An 18,283-nucleotide genomic window follows, 5' to 3' on the forward strand; every position below is an offset into this window, starting at 1 on the left:
GCCAACAGAAGTTTAAAGAAATATGGCTACTAAATATAATGCAGCATCCTGGGACAGAAAAACTATTTAAGGTAAAAAAATTATAATATAGACTTTAATAATAAAGTATCAAGCCTGATTCAATAGTTTTGACAGATTTACCATAATAATTTATGTAAGCTATTAACAATATGGGAAACAAGGTGGGCTAAATGATAATTCTCTGTACCATCAGAACAATTTTGCTGTGGATCTGAAATTTCCCTCTACAAAGGCTAATAATTGAAATATACAGCTACAATGGTACTTATAAGTAATCTAAGCTTTATTTTAAAAAGATTTTTATTTACTTATTTGACAGTTACAGACAGTGAGAGAGAGAGAGAGAGAAAGAGAGAGAGAGAGAGAGAGAGAGAGAGAGAGAGAGAGAGAAAGGTCTTCCTTCCGTTGGTTCACTCCCGAAATGACCGCCATGGCTGGAGCTATGCAGATCTGAAGCCAGGAGCCAGGTGCTTCCTCCTGGTCTCCCATGCGGGTGCAGGGCCCAAGCACTTGGGCCATCCTCCACTGCACTCCCAGGCCACAGCACAGAGCTGGACTGGAAGAGGAGCAACCGGGAATAGAACCCTGCGCCCATATGGGATGTTGGCGCTGCAGGCAGAGGATTATCCTAGTGTGCCACCGTGCCAGCCCCCCTTAGTGTCTATCTTAAACAACTAGGAAAAAATAAGCAAAATAAACACAAAGCATGTAGAAGGTAGAAAATAGTAAAATCAGAAATCAATGAAATTTAAAACAGGAAAACAGTAGGGAAAAACCAATGAGTAAAATCTGGATCTTAGTAAAAATGACTAAAACAGATTAAATACAAGTCCCTCAAAACAACATATTACCAAAACTTACCCAACATAAAATATAAAACCTAAACAATCCTATTACTACCATCAAAGAATTTGAACTTGTTCTTAACCCTACAAAAAAGAAATCTCTGAGCCTCGATAGTTTTATTGAAAAACTCTTCCATGTACTTAAAGGAGAAATAACACCAATTCAACATAAACTCTGGAAAACAGAAATGGAAGGAATACACAATCTAAAAAAAGCACAGCAAGGGCCTGGGTGAACCTCCCTTGTCTTCTGAAACAATGAAACTATGGGAAAAAATATATAAAACCCAGCATTTGAGAACTCTGACAATTATACAAAGCCACATGGCTAAATGAAAATCATATAAACAATACGAACTTTTAAACTACTGGTATCTGGGACATTTTAACTTGGGACAATGCCCATTCCCCATCTCTTTAGCTTAGTGTTGTAGCCAAAAGCCAGCAGTACTTCAGACAAGGGGATAGATCAGACCTTTTTGGAGCCTCTCTTAAAAGCACCGCCCCTATAGCAGTCATTATTTTGCAGAAACCTGAAAAAAAAAAATCTCTATTTGCAGAGTATGGTAGGTATTTGATTACACTCAAAGCTCAGCTCTGCTCAGTTTAAAATGGAAGGGCATTGGAGGGGTGAAGAGTAAGGGGTTACCTGTGGAACACTACTGAAATGAACGTAAAGTGCTGGCAGCAACTAAGCTGCCCAAAGCTGTGATTTCAGCTGTGGCAAACAAGAGTCTAGCCTACAATGAAAAGGGAATTCTGGGAAACTAGATGACCACAGGACATTCTGGAAACCTCTGAGATATTCCTGGGAACATAAAATTCTAGCATGCCCAGGAAAGACCTCAGAATGGAAAAGGTACCAGCCACTCATATCTGCCTGACCTTGAGTTCCCAGGCAAGTTTTGAAAGTAAAATTAAAGGTTGCCTTGTAAACTATCTGAAATCTGAATGTATGCATTTTCACAGAGATCCCCTTGGAAAAGATACTCACGCAGGAACTGAATTAATTCTGGCCAATAATTGGCTCATCAATAAATGGCACTGGCCCAGGTGTGAACCTTAGGAGACCAGGCTTAATAGTAAAAAACAAAAAGTGGGGGCCAGCGCTGTGGCAAAGCAGGTTAAGCCTCTGCCTGCGGCACCAGCATCCCATATGGGTGCAGGTTTGAGTCCCAGCTGCTCCATTTCTGATCCAGTGCTTGGGCCCCTGCACCCATGTGAGAGAGCTAAAGAAGTACCTGGCTCTTGGTTTTGGATCAGCCCATCTCCAGCTGTTGTGGCAATTTGGGGAGTGAACCAGCTGATGGAAGATATCACTCTCCCTCCCTCCCTCCTTCCGTCTGTCTGTAACTCTACCTCTCAAATAAATGAATCTTTAAAAAAAAAAAAACATACTTTCAAAAAAGTAAAAACAAAAAGAAATGAAAATTATAGCAGGGAATTAAATGAACAGACATTGTAAGGAATACTGAATTCTTCGAGGAAAATTGCTGAATAAATAAGTAGCAACAAGATAAATAACAACCTTAACAAAATACAGCAACAACAAACCTTGGGGGAATGGAATAATCTGATACCAGAGTTGTGATATTATCTAAAATATCCAGTTTTTAAAAAAATTTATTTATTTGAAAGGCAAAGAGACAGACAGACACACACACACACATACACAGTCTTCCATCCACTGGTTCACTCCTCAAATGGCTTCAACAGCCAGTGCTGGGCCATGTCAAAGCCAGCAGCCACATGGGAAGCACTGCCCAAGTACTTGGATCATCTTCTGCTGCCTTCCCAGGCCCTGAAGCAGGGAGCTAGATCGAAAGCAGAACAGCCAAGGCTCAAGCTGGCACTCTAATATGAGATGCTGGCATCATAAACAGAAGCTTCATCTGCTGCACCACAATGCTGGCCCTTAAAATATCCAGTTTTTATCACAACATTGAAACATGCAAAGAAACAGGGAAGTATGCTACATATACAGGAAAAAAAGGCAACCAACAAAAACATCCCTGAGGGGCTGGTGCTGTGGCATAGCAGGTTAAGTCGCTGTCTGCAGCACTGGCATCCTATACGGAAGGCTGATTCAAGTCCCAGCTGCTCCACTTCAAATCCAACTCCCTGCTAATGTGCCTGGGAAGTCAGGGAAAGATGGCCCAAGTACTTGGGCTCCTGCACCCATGTGGATGAACTGGAGGAAGCTCCTGGCTTTGGCCTGGCCCAGCCCTTGCTGCTGCAGCCATATAGGGAATGACCCAGTAGATGCAAAAACTCTGTCTCCCCCCATCTCTCTGTAATTCTGACTTTCAAATAAATTTAAAAATCTTTAAAAAAAAAATCTGAGGGAGCCTGTATTTATTTCAGCTTAGTAAATCAGCTATAAAAATATAATCAAATGTGAACAAACTATACCTAAAAGAATTAAAGCATGGTATGATGTCTCACCAAATGAATAACAGAAATAAAACTTATATTTTAAAAACAAAATTTGGAGTTGAAAAATATAATCCCTGAAGTAAAAATTTCCTAATACAGAGATTTGAGTGGGCAAAAAAATCAGTCAACAAGACAGGTTAATAGAAAAAATCACCCTGAGGAAAATTAAAATAATGACTGAAATTTCAGAAACATGTTGGACACTATCAGGAATGAAAAATTCTGCATAAAAGGAGTTACAAACAAGAACAGAACAAGAAAGGAGTAGAAATACATGAACAATAATGGTGCCAAATTTCCAAAATTAAACAAATATTAATCTATATATCCAAGCTCAAATGAGTTACAACTAGAGTAAATTCAATGAGATCCATACCTAGACACCCATCAGCACATTGATGAAAGTCGAAGACATGAAGAAAATCTTGAAAGAAGCCAAAAATTAGACTTATAAGACACAAGGGAACCTCTGTAAAATTAAGAGCTGGGTTCTCACTGGAAACCAAACAGACCATAGACAATGAGATGACATTGTAGAGGGCTCAACGAGAAAAGACTGTGAAGCAAGAAGACAGCTAAATCCTCTTTCACATGAAGGAACCCCACAAACAGCACTGTTATAAATGCCTTCAGGGGATGACATACTTGTTGCAGTGAAGGATATAATGTTCTGCATGTAGGTGGAGGGAATTATGTTTCAGTGAAATGAATTCCAGTTTTCTATAGGTAAATCTACAGAAAAAGAACGAACGGTATGTTGTACAAAGTGTATAACACAGTTAAGGCATCAAAATCTACACCATCTTTTCAGAGTCAACTGTTCAGCTGTGTGAGTTTACAGGTGGACAAACGCCAGTTCGTGTACCAGGACAGAAGTGGGTAAAGGGCCAGCACTGTGGTACGGCGGGTTAAAATCTTGGCTTGTTGCACTGGCATTGGTTTGACTCCCTGCTGGTCCACTTCTGATCCAACTCCCTGCTAATGCACCTGGGAAAGCGAGCAGAGGATGACCCAAGTGCTTGGGCCCCTGCACCTACGTAGGAGACGCAGATGAAGTTCCTGGCTCCTGGCTTCTGATCAGCTCAGCTCTGGCCATTATGGCCATTTGGGGAGTGAACCAACAGAAGACTTCTCTGTCTCTGCCTCTCTCCTAACTCTTCATTTCAAATAAATAAATATTTTAAAAAGTGGGTAAGACAATGGGTACAACTGAGATTTGGAAATAAGCAGTTATAATGGCAAAATACTAATAACCTCGTATTTACTTTGTTCACCTTTTCTTTATTTCTGAGATTTCTATGTTTGGGATGTGGTTTATCCCCCAAAGCTTCTTGTGTTGGAAGCTTGGTCCCTAGTGTGGTAATGTTGGGAGGTAGTGTGGATCTTAAGAAGTGGGGCATGGTAAGAGATCCTTAGATCACTAAGGAAGCTGCCACTGGGAGGGATAAAGGTAGCCCTCATGGGACCTCTGAATTCTCGCAATGGTGAGTTGTTTTAAAAGCTTGAGCCTGATCTCAAATCACTCTTTGGTTTCCCATCTGGCCATGTGATTGATAGCTCCTGTATGCAATCCTCACAGTGATGTCATCAAACTTTAGTCTCAACCTAAAGACAAATGGATGAGGACATTCACCCTCCAAAACTGGAAGCTAAATAAACCTCTTTTTTGTTACCCTACCTCAAATATTTCATTACAGTAACACAAAATGGACCTAACTTGAAATATCAAAACTCACAATCTTGTTATGAAAAAGATTTGAAGGGGCAGGTATCTGGTGTAGTGGTTAAGATGCCACTTGGGGTCCTCATATCAGTATGCTTTGGTTTAAGTCCCAGCTCTGCTGCCATTTCTAGCTCCCTGCTGATGTACACGATGGGAAGCAGTAAAGATGGCTCAAGTAGATTCCTACCACTCACTCACCTTGAAGACCTGGATTGAGTCTTTTGTTTCTTTTCTTTTTCTGGTTTGGGGCCATTTATTTATTTATTTTTTGACAGGCAGAGTGGACAGTGAGAGAGAAAGAGACAGACAGAGAGAAAGGTCTTACTTTACCGTTGGTTCAACCTCCAATGGCCGCCGCGGCAGGTGCGCTGCGGCCGGCGCACCTCGCTGATCTGATGGCAGGAGCCAGGTACTTATCCTGGTCTCCCATGGGGTGCAGGGCCCAAGCTCTTGGGCCATCCTACACTGCACTTCCCTGGGCACAGCAGAGAGCTGGCCTGGAAGAGGGGCAACCGGGACAGAATCCGGCGCCCCGACCGGGACTAGAACCCGGTGTGCCGGCGCCGCAAGGCGGAGGATTAGCCTACTGAGCCACGGCGCCGGCCCTCTTTTCTTTCTTTTAACCTTAAGGTAAGGACTAATCTTCATCACCTTTGAGAATTTTTGTAAAAGGGGTCAACTAATACCACACTTAAGGATTCACATTATTTTGCCCAGCTGTTTAATTAAGAGTAGTATCACTCTAAGAAGTCAATTTTAAATTCATGTCTTTATCTAACTGGTCCTAATTGCTTAAAACTGTATAAAAACTGACTGCCCAAACATATGCAAAAGGAATACAACACTCAGCTTTACTAGGGTTGCAAAGATATGGACAGCTAATCAATGTCCTGTAAATACTCTTTTATTTTGGCAACAGCCCAAAAAGGTTAACTTCTAGAAAACTCAGCCTAATACAATAAAATAATTCATCATAATTAGGCAATATAATTTTTTCAGGCAAAATATATAAATTAATACCACTTATCACTTTAAAAAGTCTTGTTATAACCTATAAAGTAACCAAAAGTAGATGATACACACCCTTTAGAAAACACATTCTCTTTTTTAGATATATTTATAAAAAGAAATCAACATACGTAGCATCAATAGGTTTAATTAGCAAATGTCATCCATGTAGGCATGATTACCTCATTAATGGCCAGATATAGATACATAACCACTGTGATAACTGAATAACCTGTAAAGTATACTATGACTTGTAAGGCCCCATCCACTACTAAACCATGCCCCGTAATATATGGTGACTCTAAAAGAAATACAATCACATGTGCCACCTCAACAGTTTCTCCAAACTTCCCAAGAGGAATATTTTTCTTTAAATGTTCTTTCAAGTCTTTTGTCGTATCTGTGCAAATAAATCCTGGTGCAATTACATTCACTCTAAAATTTTCTTTCTTGCTACCTCTTTGGCAAGAGCATATGAAAATCCAACTAATCCTCCTTTACTGGCACTGTAAACAGACTGGCCAGAATTGCCTTTTAAGCCAATAATACTTCCTACGTTGACAACAGACCCTGCCTGCTGCTGAATAATAGTCCTCACGGCAGCTCTACATGTCAGCATGGACACCAAGAGGTTGGTATAAAGCTGAGACACCAGATCTTCAGTTTTTGTTCTAAGACTATCCCAGATAATATCAGCTGCATTTACCAGGAAATTTACTTGACCTAAACATTTCTCCATCTCTTCAAATGTATTTTGAACATCATGTTCTTTAGCAACATCACAGCTGAGTGCCAAATGATCTCAACCACCCAGACTCCAACGATCGAGTCCTTGGTTTCTGGCTTCAGCTCCAGCAAGGGGTCATTTTGAGTGTTTGGGGAGTGGACCAATGCATGGGAGTTCTTTCTCTCTGATGCTTAATAAATAAGCAAATAAAAATGTGAAAAGAAAATCTGGAAAAGGGAAGACAGCTAATTCTTTCAGACATGCAAAAGGAACTTTATACTTTCAGGGCTCATTCTAATAACTAGCTCTTTTTGATGACTAGAATACAAAGAATACTCAAAACTTTGCATTCCTATTAAACCATTTTTAGAGTATGACCTTTCTTGGTTTTGATTTCTGAAAAGATTAGAAGGAGTCTGTATTATTTTATGTTCACTTGAATCCTGGAATGTTTAAATTCAAATCATTATATTTCTGTTATAAAAATGCTTTACTTTTTCACATTTTTGGGTATCTTACAGCATAAAATGAAACCTTATTAATAACAGATTTATTAGGCAAAATATTTTCTGTGGTGCAGGGGCTTGGCCTGGTTTAGGACACCTGTGTCCCATATCGAAGTCTGGGTTCAACATCCGCTTCTGGCTCATGACTCCAGCTTGCTGCAAGTGAAGAACCTGGGAAGGCAACAATGATGACTCAAGCGCTTGGGTCCTTGACACCTTCATAGGAAACCTGAATTGAGTTCCAGCTCTCAGCTTTGGCCTGACTCAGATCTGGCCACTGCAGACATCTAAGGAGTGAACCAGTAGATATCAGGATGGATAGCAGTTTGATGGCACTCTCTCGCTCCCCCTCAAATAAAAATAAATATTTAAAAAACAAGTTAATGGAATTTAACTGAGTCTAGAAGAGAAGGTATCAGGAGTAATAGATGCTGGGGCCAGCACTGTGGCATAGTGGGTAAAGCCAGCATCCCATACGGGCACCGGTTCATGTCCTAGCTGCTTGCCTTCTGATCCAGCTCCCTCCTAATGGACTGGGAAAAGCAGTGGACGATGGCCCAAGTGTTTGGGCTCATGCACCCACATGGCAGACCCAGATGAAGTTCCTGACTTCGGCCTGGCACAGCCCTTGTCATTGAGGCCATCTGGGGAATGAACCATTGGATAGAAGACACCCCCCTGAATAACTCTTTCAAAATAAATAAATCTTGTGGTGCCGGCATCCCATATGGGCACTGGGTCATTTCCCAGCTGCTCCACTTCCAATCCAGCTCCCTGCTGATGTGCCTGGGAAAGCTGTGGAGGATGGCCCAAGTGCTTGGGTCCCTGCCACCCATGTGGGAGACCCAGAAGCAGCTCCCAGCCTGTGCCTTCAGAATGGCCCAGCTCTGGCTGGCTATTGCAGCCATTTGGGGAGTAAACCAGTAGATGGAAGTGCTTTCTCTCTTTCTCCCCCCTCTCTGTAACTCTGCTTCTCAAATGAATAAATAAAATCTTAAATAATAATAATGGAAAAGCGAAAACATTTCTAAGAAATGAAAGAACCATAAGCCATTCTTCCCACTAAACAGTTCTTTAGGAAGAAATAAAAAGGATGCTATACAGTAATTCAAACCCACATGAAGAAATAGAGCACATCATTAAGATAGAACTATAGAGGTAAATAAAATATTCAGCATAAATGTATTTTCTGTTTATAATTCTTTTCTTCTCCTCCACTGATGGGCTTAAAACATGTAAAGATGTAATTGTCTAACAACAGTACAAACAAAATTGGAGGTAACATAGGCATGTGCATGCACGCACACACAGAGAAAAGTTTTGTATTTCATCACAATTTAATTAATGCTAATATGAACTAGACTGCTTTAAATTAAAAAGCTAGTTGCAATCTCCATGGCTACCATAAGAAAAAATACAATAAAATTAAATAAGCAGTAAGGGACCTTAAGAATTATACTGGAAAATATCTATTTAAAAAAAGGCAGGAATCAAGGAAGAGAGGAACAAACAAATCATAAGCCCTACAGAAAATAAAAGCAAAATGTCAAGCATGAAGCCTACCTTACCTTTAAAAGGAAATGGTTTAAGGACAGAGACTGACAGAAGATCTTACAGAAAATTCTATAAAACTCCTTATAGAAAAATTCCAATTTATCTATATGATGTTCATAAGAAACACAGCTTGGATTCAAAGATCCAAATGCATTAAAACTGAAAGAATGGGGGTCAGCATTGTGGTGAGGCAGGGAAAGCTGCCACCGGCAGTGCCGGCACCCCATATGGGCGCCAGTTCCAGTCCCAGCAGCTCTACTTCCAATCCAGCTCTCTGCTATGGCCTGGGAAAGCAGTAGAAGATGGCCCATGTCTTTGGGCCCCTACACCCATGTGGGAGACCTGGAAGAAGCTCCTGGCTTCTGGCTTTGGATCAGCCCAGCTGCAGCCATTGAAGCTATTTGGGAAGTGAACCAGTGGATGGAAGACCCCCCCCCCCTCTCTGCCTCTGCCTATCTGTAACTCTGCCTTTCAAATAAAAAAAAATAAGTCTTAAAAAAGTGAAAGAATAGAAAAACATATAGTACATACACCATTAACCAAAAGAGAATAAGATCAGCTAAAGTACTATCAGAAACACATACTACTATCAAAAAGATATAACAATTATAAACAGATATATAACTACCAACTGAGTTCCAAAGCATATGAAGCCAAAATAGAACTGAAGGGAGAAATTCAACAATTGTTGGAGATTCTAAATCATTTTCAACAACTTCCAAAATAACTAGGATAGAAGATCAACAAACAAGTAGAAGATTTGAACAGTCCTATAAGCCAACCATATATATATATATATATATGCACATATACAGATATATATGTTAGTTTATATATATATATATACACATAAAACATTCCACTCAAAAATAGCAGAATGTACCCTTTTCTCAAATATACATAGAACATTTTTTCCAGTAATGATAATAGGCCAAGAAACAAAGCCACAATAATTTCAAAAGGACTGAAACCATGGAAAGCCTGTGCTCTGTTACAACGGAATGAAATTGGAAATCAGCAGGGGCTGGCATAGTGGTGCCACAGCCTGCAACAGCAGCTTCCCATTCGGGTGTTGGTTTGCATCCTAGCTGCTCTGCTTCCAATTCAGCTCTGTGCTAATATCCATGGCAAAGCAGCAGATGATGGTCTGACTACTTAGTTCCCTGCCACCCACATAGGACACCTGGATGGAGTTCCAGGCTCCTGGCCTCAACCTGGCAGAGCCCCTAGGCATTCCAGTCATTTAGGGAGTGAACCAGCAGATAGAAAATATCATTCTGTCTCTATTTATTTATTCCCCTCTCTCCGTAACTCTGCCTTTAAATAAATAAATAAATTTTAAAAATAATAATAGAAAAAGGTAATGATGTCCAACTCTACCACTCCTATTCATGATCATGATAGAAATTTAGCTAATGTAATAAAAGAAATAAAAGGCATACAGATTGAAAAATAGGAAATAAAACTTTCCCTACTCACAGATAATATGGCCACTCAGAAAACCCTAAAGGCTCTACAAGAAAATTACTAGAAGTAAGATCTTAGGACACGAAATCAATATAGAAAAATTTACCACATTGCTCTGGCAATTTGTAATTGGGACCCTTCCCAAAACAGAAGAAATCCTTAGTATAAATATAACAAAACATATATAGGATCCATATGTTTAAAACTATTAGAAGATGAAACATATCAAAGAGCTTAAGAAATGTAGAGATATCCCATATTTATTGAGAAGACTCAACACATTAGTGTCAACTGTCCCCAAACAGATAAAGACTGAACACAATTCCAATCAAAATCATAGCAGAAGTATTTCTTAGATACAATCAAGCTGATTCTAAAATTTATACAAAAAGGAAATGGTTGACTACCTTACTAGAACAGCTAAAACAATTGGAAAATGAAAAAGTTATAGGAAACACAATACCTGATTTTAACAATATCATTTTAACGAGTTGCTATAAAGCTATAGTAATGAAGCATGCTATTGGTAAAATATTAACGGAATAGAATACAAGAATCCAGAAATGTCCTCACATGTATGAGTGGTCTTCAAAAGTTCATGGAAAATGGGTATTATGAAAAAACTTAACACATAGATTTCAACACCTTTTTCGCTCCAAAATAAATTTCTCTCTCACTTCCGTTTGCACAGTTTTTCAAGTACCTTTATAGATGGCCAACAGATTTTTGACAAAGGTGTGAAAGCTGTTCAATGGAGAAAGGATGCTCTTGCCACAAATGCTAATAGAATAACTGAATACCCACATACAAAATTATGACCTCATCTGAAACCTTATACAAAAGTCATTTAAAAATGTATCATAGTTCTAAATGTAAAGCACAAAACTACAAAATTTTCAGAAGAAAACAGTGGAAACTTTTTGTTACCTGGTATTCTCAGAGTTCTCACACATGACACAAAAAATCATAATGCATAAAAATTTTTAATAAAGTGTATTTTATTAAAATCATAAACTTTTTGCTCTGCCAACGACACTGTTTAAGAGAATGAAAAGACAAGTTACAGACCAGAAGAATATATCTGCAAGTCACATGTCCCACAAAAGATTTTTATCCAAAATACAGGAAAAAAACTCTTAAAAAATCAACTATATGAAAATTAACATTAATTCTATTAATTCTAAAACAGTAAAAAATTACCTTTTGGGCAAATTGTGTCAAGGATACACAGGGTTTCTCCGTATTATTTCTTGAAATACATGTAAATCCACAATTATTTCAATGAAAATTTCAATTAAAAATAAAGCAGGATACAGAAAAATGGCAAAAGGCTTGAAGAGGCACATCAACAAAGAGAATATGTAAATCACAAATAGGAACAAGAAAAAATGTTCATCTCTAATCATTGGGGAAATTAAAATTAAAGCCACCAGATTATGCTAGTATATAATTTAGTAGAATACCAAAATAAAGAATACTAATAATGCCATGTGCTGAAGAACATCTAGACAAACTAGATGTCTTATTCATTGCTGAAGGTAATGTAAAATAATACAGCTGCCTGAGAAAACAGTTTGGCAGTTTCTTAAAAAATTTAAATATTATTAATTCAGCAATCTCATTTAAGTGAACTTAAAAACTTATGTTCACCCAAAAAGCTGTACATACATATTTACAGCAGCATTATTTGTAAAACTCAAAACTGGAAACTCAGATATCCTCCCAAAAGGTGAATGGTTAAGCAAACTGTGGTACAGCCACAGCATGGAATACTACGTTGCAGTAAAAACTATTGTAATACCAAATAACTTGAAGAATTCCAAAGACGTTGTTCTGAGTCAAAGAAGCTAGTTCAAAAAGGCATGTTTTTACCATAAGATCCCACTCCTTTGATACTTATAGCTTAGAAATAGGTGGATGCCTGACTGTAGAACGGCCCAACCGCATGTCAGGCAACGGCCTCTGACCCATTTCATGAAAAAGATCAGCTGGGCAAGCCAAACTTTTATCTCTGAGGGGCAGGCATTTGGCACAACAATTAAGATGCCACTTGGGATGCCCACATCCCATGTTGTAGTGCCTGGATACAAGTGCTAGCTCTGCTTCCAAATCCTCTTCCTACTGGCACATACTCTGGGAGGCAGCAGGTGAAGGCTCAAGTGTGTGGGTCCCTGCCACCTACATGGCGACCTGGATGGAGCTCCAGCCTGCCCTGGCCTTGGCAGTTGCAGGCAACTGGGGGGGTGGGCCAGCAGATTGAATCTCTGTGTATGTGCCTGTCTCTGTCTCTCTACCTTTCAAATAAATTTAAAACATTTTTTTTCTTTGGAACGTGCAAAAGTTCAGGTAAGCAAAAATCTGAAAGTGAAAACAATGTTTTGGAATTAGAACAAGCCAAAGTTATCTGAATGCCAAAGTTTCAAGGAAGAAGAAGTATACATAAAAGTAAACCAGTTGAGAAAATATAATGCAATCAAGTATAGCGATGATGGTTTATCATCCAATGGAAACTTCATTGTTTCTGCTATTAAATCTCCAAAGCTGCCTTCAAGCCAAGTCTACCCTTTACTTCTATCTTTATGAGGATCATCCAATGTACAGTTCCTATCCTTGAATTCTGTATTAGTTGTGTATTACTGCTATAACTAATTACCACAAACTGAGTGGCTTAAGACAACTGAATTTACAGTACTGTGAGTTCCAAGTCTAAGTCGAACAGGGGTCTCATGACCTAAAAACAAGTGTTTGCAGGGCTGTGTTGATTCTTGAGGCTCTAGGCAAGATCTGTTCCCTGGCCTTTCCAGCTTCTATACTCTGCCTGAATTCTTTGGTTTGGAGTCCCCTTTGTCCATCTTAAAAGCCAGCAATGTTGCATCTCTGACAGTTTCCCTTATCGTAATATGTCTTTGAACCTCTCTTCCATCTCTCTCTTCTATTTTCAAGGAGTCCTCTAATTTCACTGGATCCAAACTGATCTTTCTTACAGTCAGTTGATTAGCAACTGATTAGCAACTTTAACTCTATCTGTTAGCTTAATTTTCCTGGGCCATATAACCTAACGTGGTCACTGGTTCCAGGGGTTTACACACAGATGTCTTTCAGGCTATTATTTTGTCCACCATAAGTTCTATTGAGATTTCACATATGACTGTGTCCTTCCAGTGCACCCTCAACCACACCTTGACTGTGTACCTGGAACCAAAGACGTCTCACATAATATTAGTTAAGTAGACACTGGTTCTCTGTTTTTCAAAGTCAAGGAAGTGCATTTTACTAACATTCTTGTAAATACTAAACAAAGATCCCTTCAAGCTCCCCAATAGAGGTTCCAATTAGCAGAAAACATTTTAGAAACTATTTTGGGGATTAATATTGGGCTTTTAACTGTTCTTGCAAATAAAACACACCCAGTTAGTTGTCCTTCAATATCTATCAATTATCCTTATTAATATTTCACACAGAACAAATAACACCAAAGAGAAAATAACCTCAGAATAATGAACACTTTGGTAAATCATTTTAGCCTAATGAAAACCAAATTATTATTATCATATTTCTAATTTTGCTTTTATGATTGATTTACCTGTGGCAACCACGCCACTATCCACATGTGTCAAGGACTGAGGGCGGCTGCGAAGTTTACTTTTCAGAGATCTTGGTCGACGTGGTGATGCAGGTGGCAAAGGAATCTCCGAAGACTCGGTTTTGCTATCTCTGAATGACCGAAGGCGTTCATAGAGCTCCTGCAGCTCCTTGTTCTGCTGGGTTTGAAGATTTACCACTTCTTGAATGTGTCTAAATGAAAATCATGCAGAAAACACTTTAATGGCTTGAGAACCATAAAGCTTATGAGCCAGGCAACACTAAACCAGTACAAGTTAAGTTTAGCCAGGAATTTAAACTAAAAATTGGGGAAATACAGAGAGTTTTCACAAAATTTGGAAGGGAAATGCCCCCTAGGCATAACAGTAAACTAATCAGTTTTAAAGGAAAAAAAATTGACAAAAATAAATTTCTAAAGCTTCATTATAGTCAAAGACAATATAGCAAAATTTAGAGTCAAACAATGTTAATATTAACATCTTCTTCATCATATATTATAAGCCTAAACAGTAAGAAAATATTTGAACCATATACTCAAGGTCTAATATTCAGAATATATAAATAGCAACTAAAAATCACTATGAAAAAAACAGACCTTATAGAAAAAATGACAGGGGCTAGCACTGTGGTGAATTAGATAAAGTTGCTGCCTGTGCGATGCCAGCATCCCATATGCATGCTGGCTTGAGTCCTGGTTGCTCCAGTTCTTTTTTTTTTAAGATTTACTTATTTGAATGCAAAGACAGAGTCACAGAGAGGGAGAGGCAGAGGCAGATAAAGAGATATCTTCCATCTGTTGATGCACTCCCCATATGGCCGTGATGGCTGGAGCTGGACCAGTCAGAAGCCAGGAGCTTCTTCCAGGTCTCCCATGCAGGGTGCAGGGGCCCAAGCACTTGGGCAACCTTCTACTGCTTTCCCAGGTCATAGCAGAGAGCTGGATCAGAAGTGGAGCAGCTGGGACTCGAGCCAGCATCCGCATGGGATACTGGCAATGCAGGTGATAGCTTAACCTGCCATGCCACAGCACGGGCCCCTGTTCCACTTCTGATCCAGTTCCCTGCTAATGGTCTGGGAAAGCAGTGGTGGATGGCCCAAGTGCTTGGTCTCCTGCTACCTACATGGGAGACCCAGATTAAGTGCCTGGCTCCTGGCTTCAGATCAGCTCAGTTCTAGATGTTGCAGTTATATAGGGAGTGAACCAGCAGATGGAAGGCCTCTCTCTGTTTTTCCCTCTCTCAGTCTGTAACTCTGCCTCCCAAATAAATAAAAATCTTTAAAAAAAGAATGGTAACATTCATATATACCTGGCATTAGCATTCTTTGCAATTTCTGATCATAAAGAGCTTTCAGTCATTGAAATACCACCAATTCTCAGCTACCAATCAAATAGTACAGTTCTTACTTTTCTCGTAATTTTTCAAGCTCCACTTTCAAGTCTTCGTCTTCTACTTCTGACTCATCATCACTGCTCATTGGGGAAGATGGTGAATAGAAAAGTGAACTTTCAGTTTGATCATAGTCTTGTCCTTCATGGTGTGGTAAGTACTGATCACTCTCTGGACCATTCTTTGCCATGGAGATTCCACTGCCTGAAAGTGTGGTTGAAAATTCACTATCAGAACTAGGCTGTTTGCCAGCAGGGAGTACCTCTCTCTCTTTGAGCAGCAGTCTGGATCCAGACTGCATGCTACTTCCTGTGGCTGAAGTTTCTTCCAACTCCTTTTCAGGGGTCACTGAAGATACATCAGTCTCACAAGCTGTGCTGAAAGATAAGAAGGTGTCACCTTGTTTGGGAGTGCCTTTGTCTTCTTTAAAGGTTTTGTGAAGAGTTCCTAACTTCTGAGAAGATAATGAAGTCTGTGGGTTGTGCACAGCAGGTTCCATGTCTACCGCCTGAGACTTTGCTCTTTCAGGAAAGGCTGGAGCTTCTTCACTAGAATGCTTTGTTGTTTCCCTCAGTGCAGGTCTGTGTTCTATTTCAAAAGATGTCGCTTTCACTGATGGCTGCTGAGGAATGGTAATCACCTGAGATACAAAAAGGTAAAAGTGTCTGGCTATGCACCTAACCAAAGAGTGACCCCATAAAGAAATTCAGCATCAATACACAGTCTACTGTGATGTATATGGATCGATAATACAAAATTTGAAAAATTTCATCTGCACCCCATATATCCAGGCCCCATGGGTAAAGAGAGTTGGCATCACACTGCTCAGAAAACATTCCACAATTAAAGTCGCCAAGACTGTAAAGGGCATGAGATTAAATTCATATATAAAGATGACACAACCACCTGCCAAAAATGATGACCCAGTTCTATCATCTCTTCCACTTACTAAAATTCTTATTTCTTTGGAATCATCCCAAATGATGGCTTGAAAAGGTGAGGGGATACATGGAACGTGAACAAATTAAAAATGACAACATCTACATTTAAATGATCATCTACAGACCAAAATCTTCCATGCTTTTATCTTTGAGAATGCCCTTGTGGATAAAGATTCAAACAAAGACACAAACCTGGAATCGACCCCGTTGAAACGATCCACTCATTGCCTTGCATCTACTCAAAGCCCTAGTGTCAGCTGAGGACTCCTGTGTCGAAGGAATGGGATCACAAGCGTTTGCTGATCTTACATCTTCTGTTTCCACTGCAAGTTGTGCCAAATTTTAAGTAGAAAAGAGAAAATCATTTAAGACTAAGTTTGTTTTCACGCACAGAAATGAAGAAAAGTAGAAAAAAATTTAACTCCTGCTAGATAATTAAAAGGTGTTAATGTCATAAGTAACATTGCAAAAGTCCCTAAACTCTAAATCAGACATTGCAATATTGATCCCGAGACTTATTATGTATGTGAAATGAATAACTGGAAAATCAAATTAGTTGCAAAAGGAAAATCAAAATGGCAATGATATCAATGGGCTATGTCACATACATGGGCTACATGGAAAAAAGTGGCAAGATTTGTGTATGAACAAAAAAAAATAAGTAAATGAAAAATGATGTTACCTAGTCTATGTCCCTGACTGTAAGCACACTACCTTGACGGACTTTTGATCTCTTGAAAAAGCTGGTTGACTGCCGTAGCCTGTATGCCCAGCTTTTTAATTTGCGAGTCCAGGATTTCTTGCTAATAGGATTTTTGAGACTAGGACAAGTAAAGCTTAGGCCAAAATATCCACCTCCTGTCTGCAGATGAATGGCTCCACCGCTTGACACAGCAGCAGGATAGGCCTCAGGATCCCCTGGAAGTGAAGCATCTGGAGACATCTCCTAATGGAGACAAAAAATGAGAAACACCGAAAGGGTAATAATCTGGGAATGGTGACTTTTTTTTCTACCACTGGAGTTTCTTGTATAGATTAATCAAAACTAGGAGATTATGTAAAATTGCATTAATAGCAGTACATCAGCCTGACCTTGAAGTACTGAATTTATAGGAATTAAGCCTTCACACTTTAAAAATATACCTTAGATAAATAAAAGAGCAGAATATTAATCTTATATCCCAAAACACTTTTCATCATTATGTCAACTTTGAAAACTGACAATTAAAATAAAGATTACTTCTTTCATATGGATCAATGTACTAAACAGGTTACTGAAACCCCATGCTATTAAAATAAAAATGTTTATTTATTCTCATATTATTAAGAGAATTAAAGATGTCTGACACACATAACACAGTAAAATAAGATAACTAAGGAACTAAGAATGACAGAGAAACACCAGCAAATCAAATATCTTACTTTATGTAAGCACAGCAAAATTTACAAAGAACTTCAAAAGTATCTCAAATTCATGCTCTAAAAGTTGTCAACATCAAGCCATCCTGGTTATAAAATCATTCTCCCCTTTTCATGTCTTCCAATCTCTCCCAAAAGAAACCCAGAATTAATTGTTGTATTTAAGTATGTTAAAAATAAATTCTCCACAATAATCAATATAAAAGATTTATTTTAACTTTTTTTTGACAGGCAGAGTAGACAGTGAGAGAGAGAGACAGAGAGAAAGGTCATCGTCGTCCGTTGGTTCACCCCGCAATGGCTGCTGCGGCCGGCGCGCTGCTGCCAGTGCAACGAGCTGATCTGAAGCCAGGAACCAGGTGCTTCTCCGGGTCTCCCGTGCAGGTGCAGGGCCCAAGCACTTGGGCCATCCTCCACTGCACTCCTGGGCCACAGCAGAGAGCTGGACTGGAAGAGGAGCAACCGGGACAGAATCTGGCTCCCCGACTGGGACTAGAACCTGGGGTGCCGGTGCCGCAGGCGGAGGATTAGCCAATTGAGCCATGGCGCCGGCCAATATAAAAGATTAATACACACTACCACAAATACTATGAGAAACATGAGAATGGTCACTACCAACTGAAGATTAAAAGCATATATAAGGGG

At 39.4% G+C, this 18,283-nt stretch overlaps 1 protein-coding gene and 1 pseudogene across 7 annotated transcripts in view; both read right to left on the reverse strand.

Annotated features, from left to right (window-relative positions):
* The window catches only part of WNK3 (WNK lysine deficient protein kinase 3), a 174,193-nt gene that overhangs the window by 27,351 nt on the left and 128,559 nt on the right, over window positions 1-18,283 (reverse strand). For 5 of the 7 annotated variants that reach the window (XM_051827130.3, XM_089324536.1, XM_089324537.1 and 2 more), the window contains exons 18-21: window positions 16,934-17,165; window positions 16,412-16,542; window positions 15,296-15,918; window positions 13,871-14,082 (exon numbers count right to left, since the gene is read on the reverse strand). In XM_051827130.3, the coding sequence (XP_051683090.1) occupies window positions 13,871-14,082; window positions 15,296-15,918; window positions 16,412-16,542; window positions 16,934-17,165 (1,198 nt within the window). The remainder of the gene's footprint in view (window positions 1-13,870; window positions 14,083-15,295; window positions 15,919-16,411; window positions 16,543-16,933; window positions 17,166-18,283) is intronic. The other 2 variants (XM_008272664.5, XM_002720024.6) reach the window with 2 other exon arrangements.
* On the reverse strand, window positions 6,180-10,769 carry LOC103351847 (3-oxoacyl-[acyl-carrier-protein] reductase pseudogene; annotated as a pseudogene).

Source organism: Oryctolagus cuniculus, chromosome X, assembly GCF_051225735.1.
Source record: "Oryctolagus cuniculus isolate XC-2025 breed Fujian yellow rabbit chromosome X, ASM5122573v1, whole genome shotgun sequence".
NCBI lineage: Eukaryota > Metazoa > Chordata > Mammalia > Lagomorpha > Leporidae > Oryctolagus > Oryctolagus cuniculus.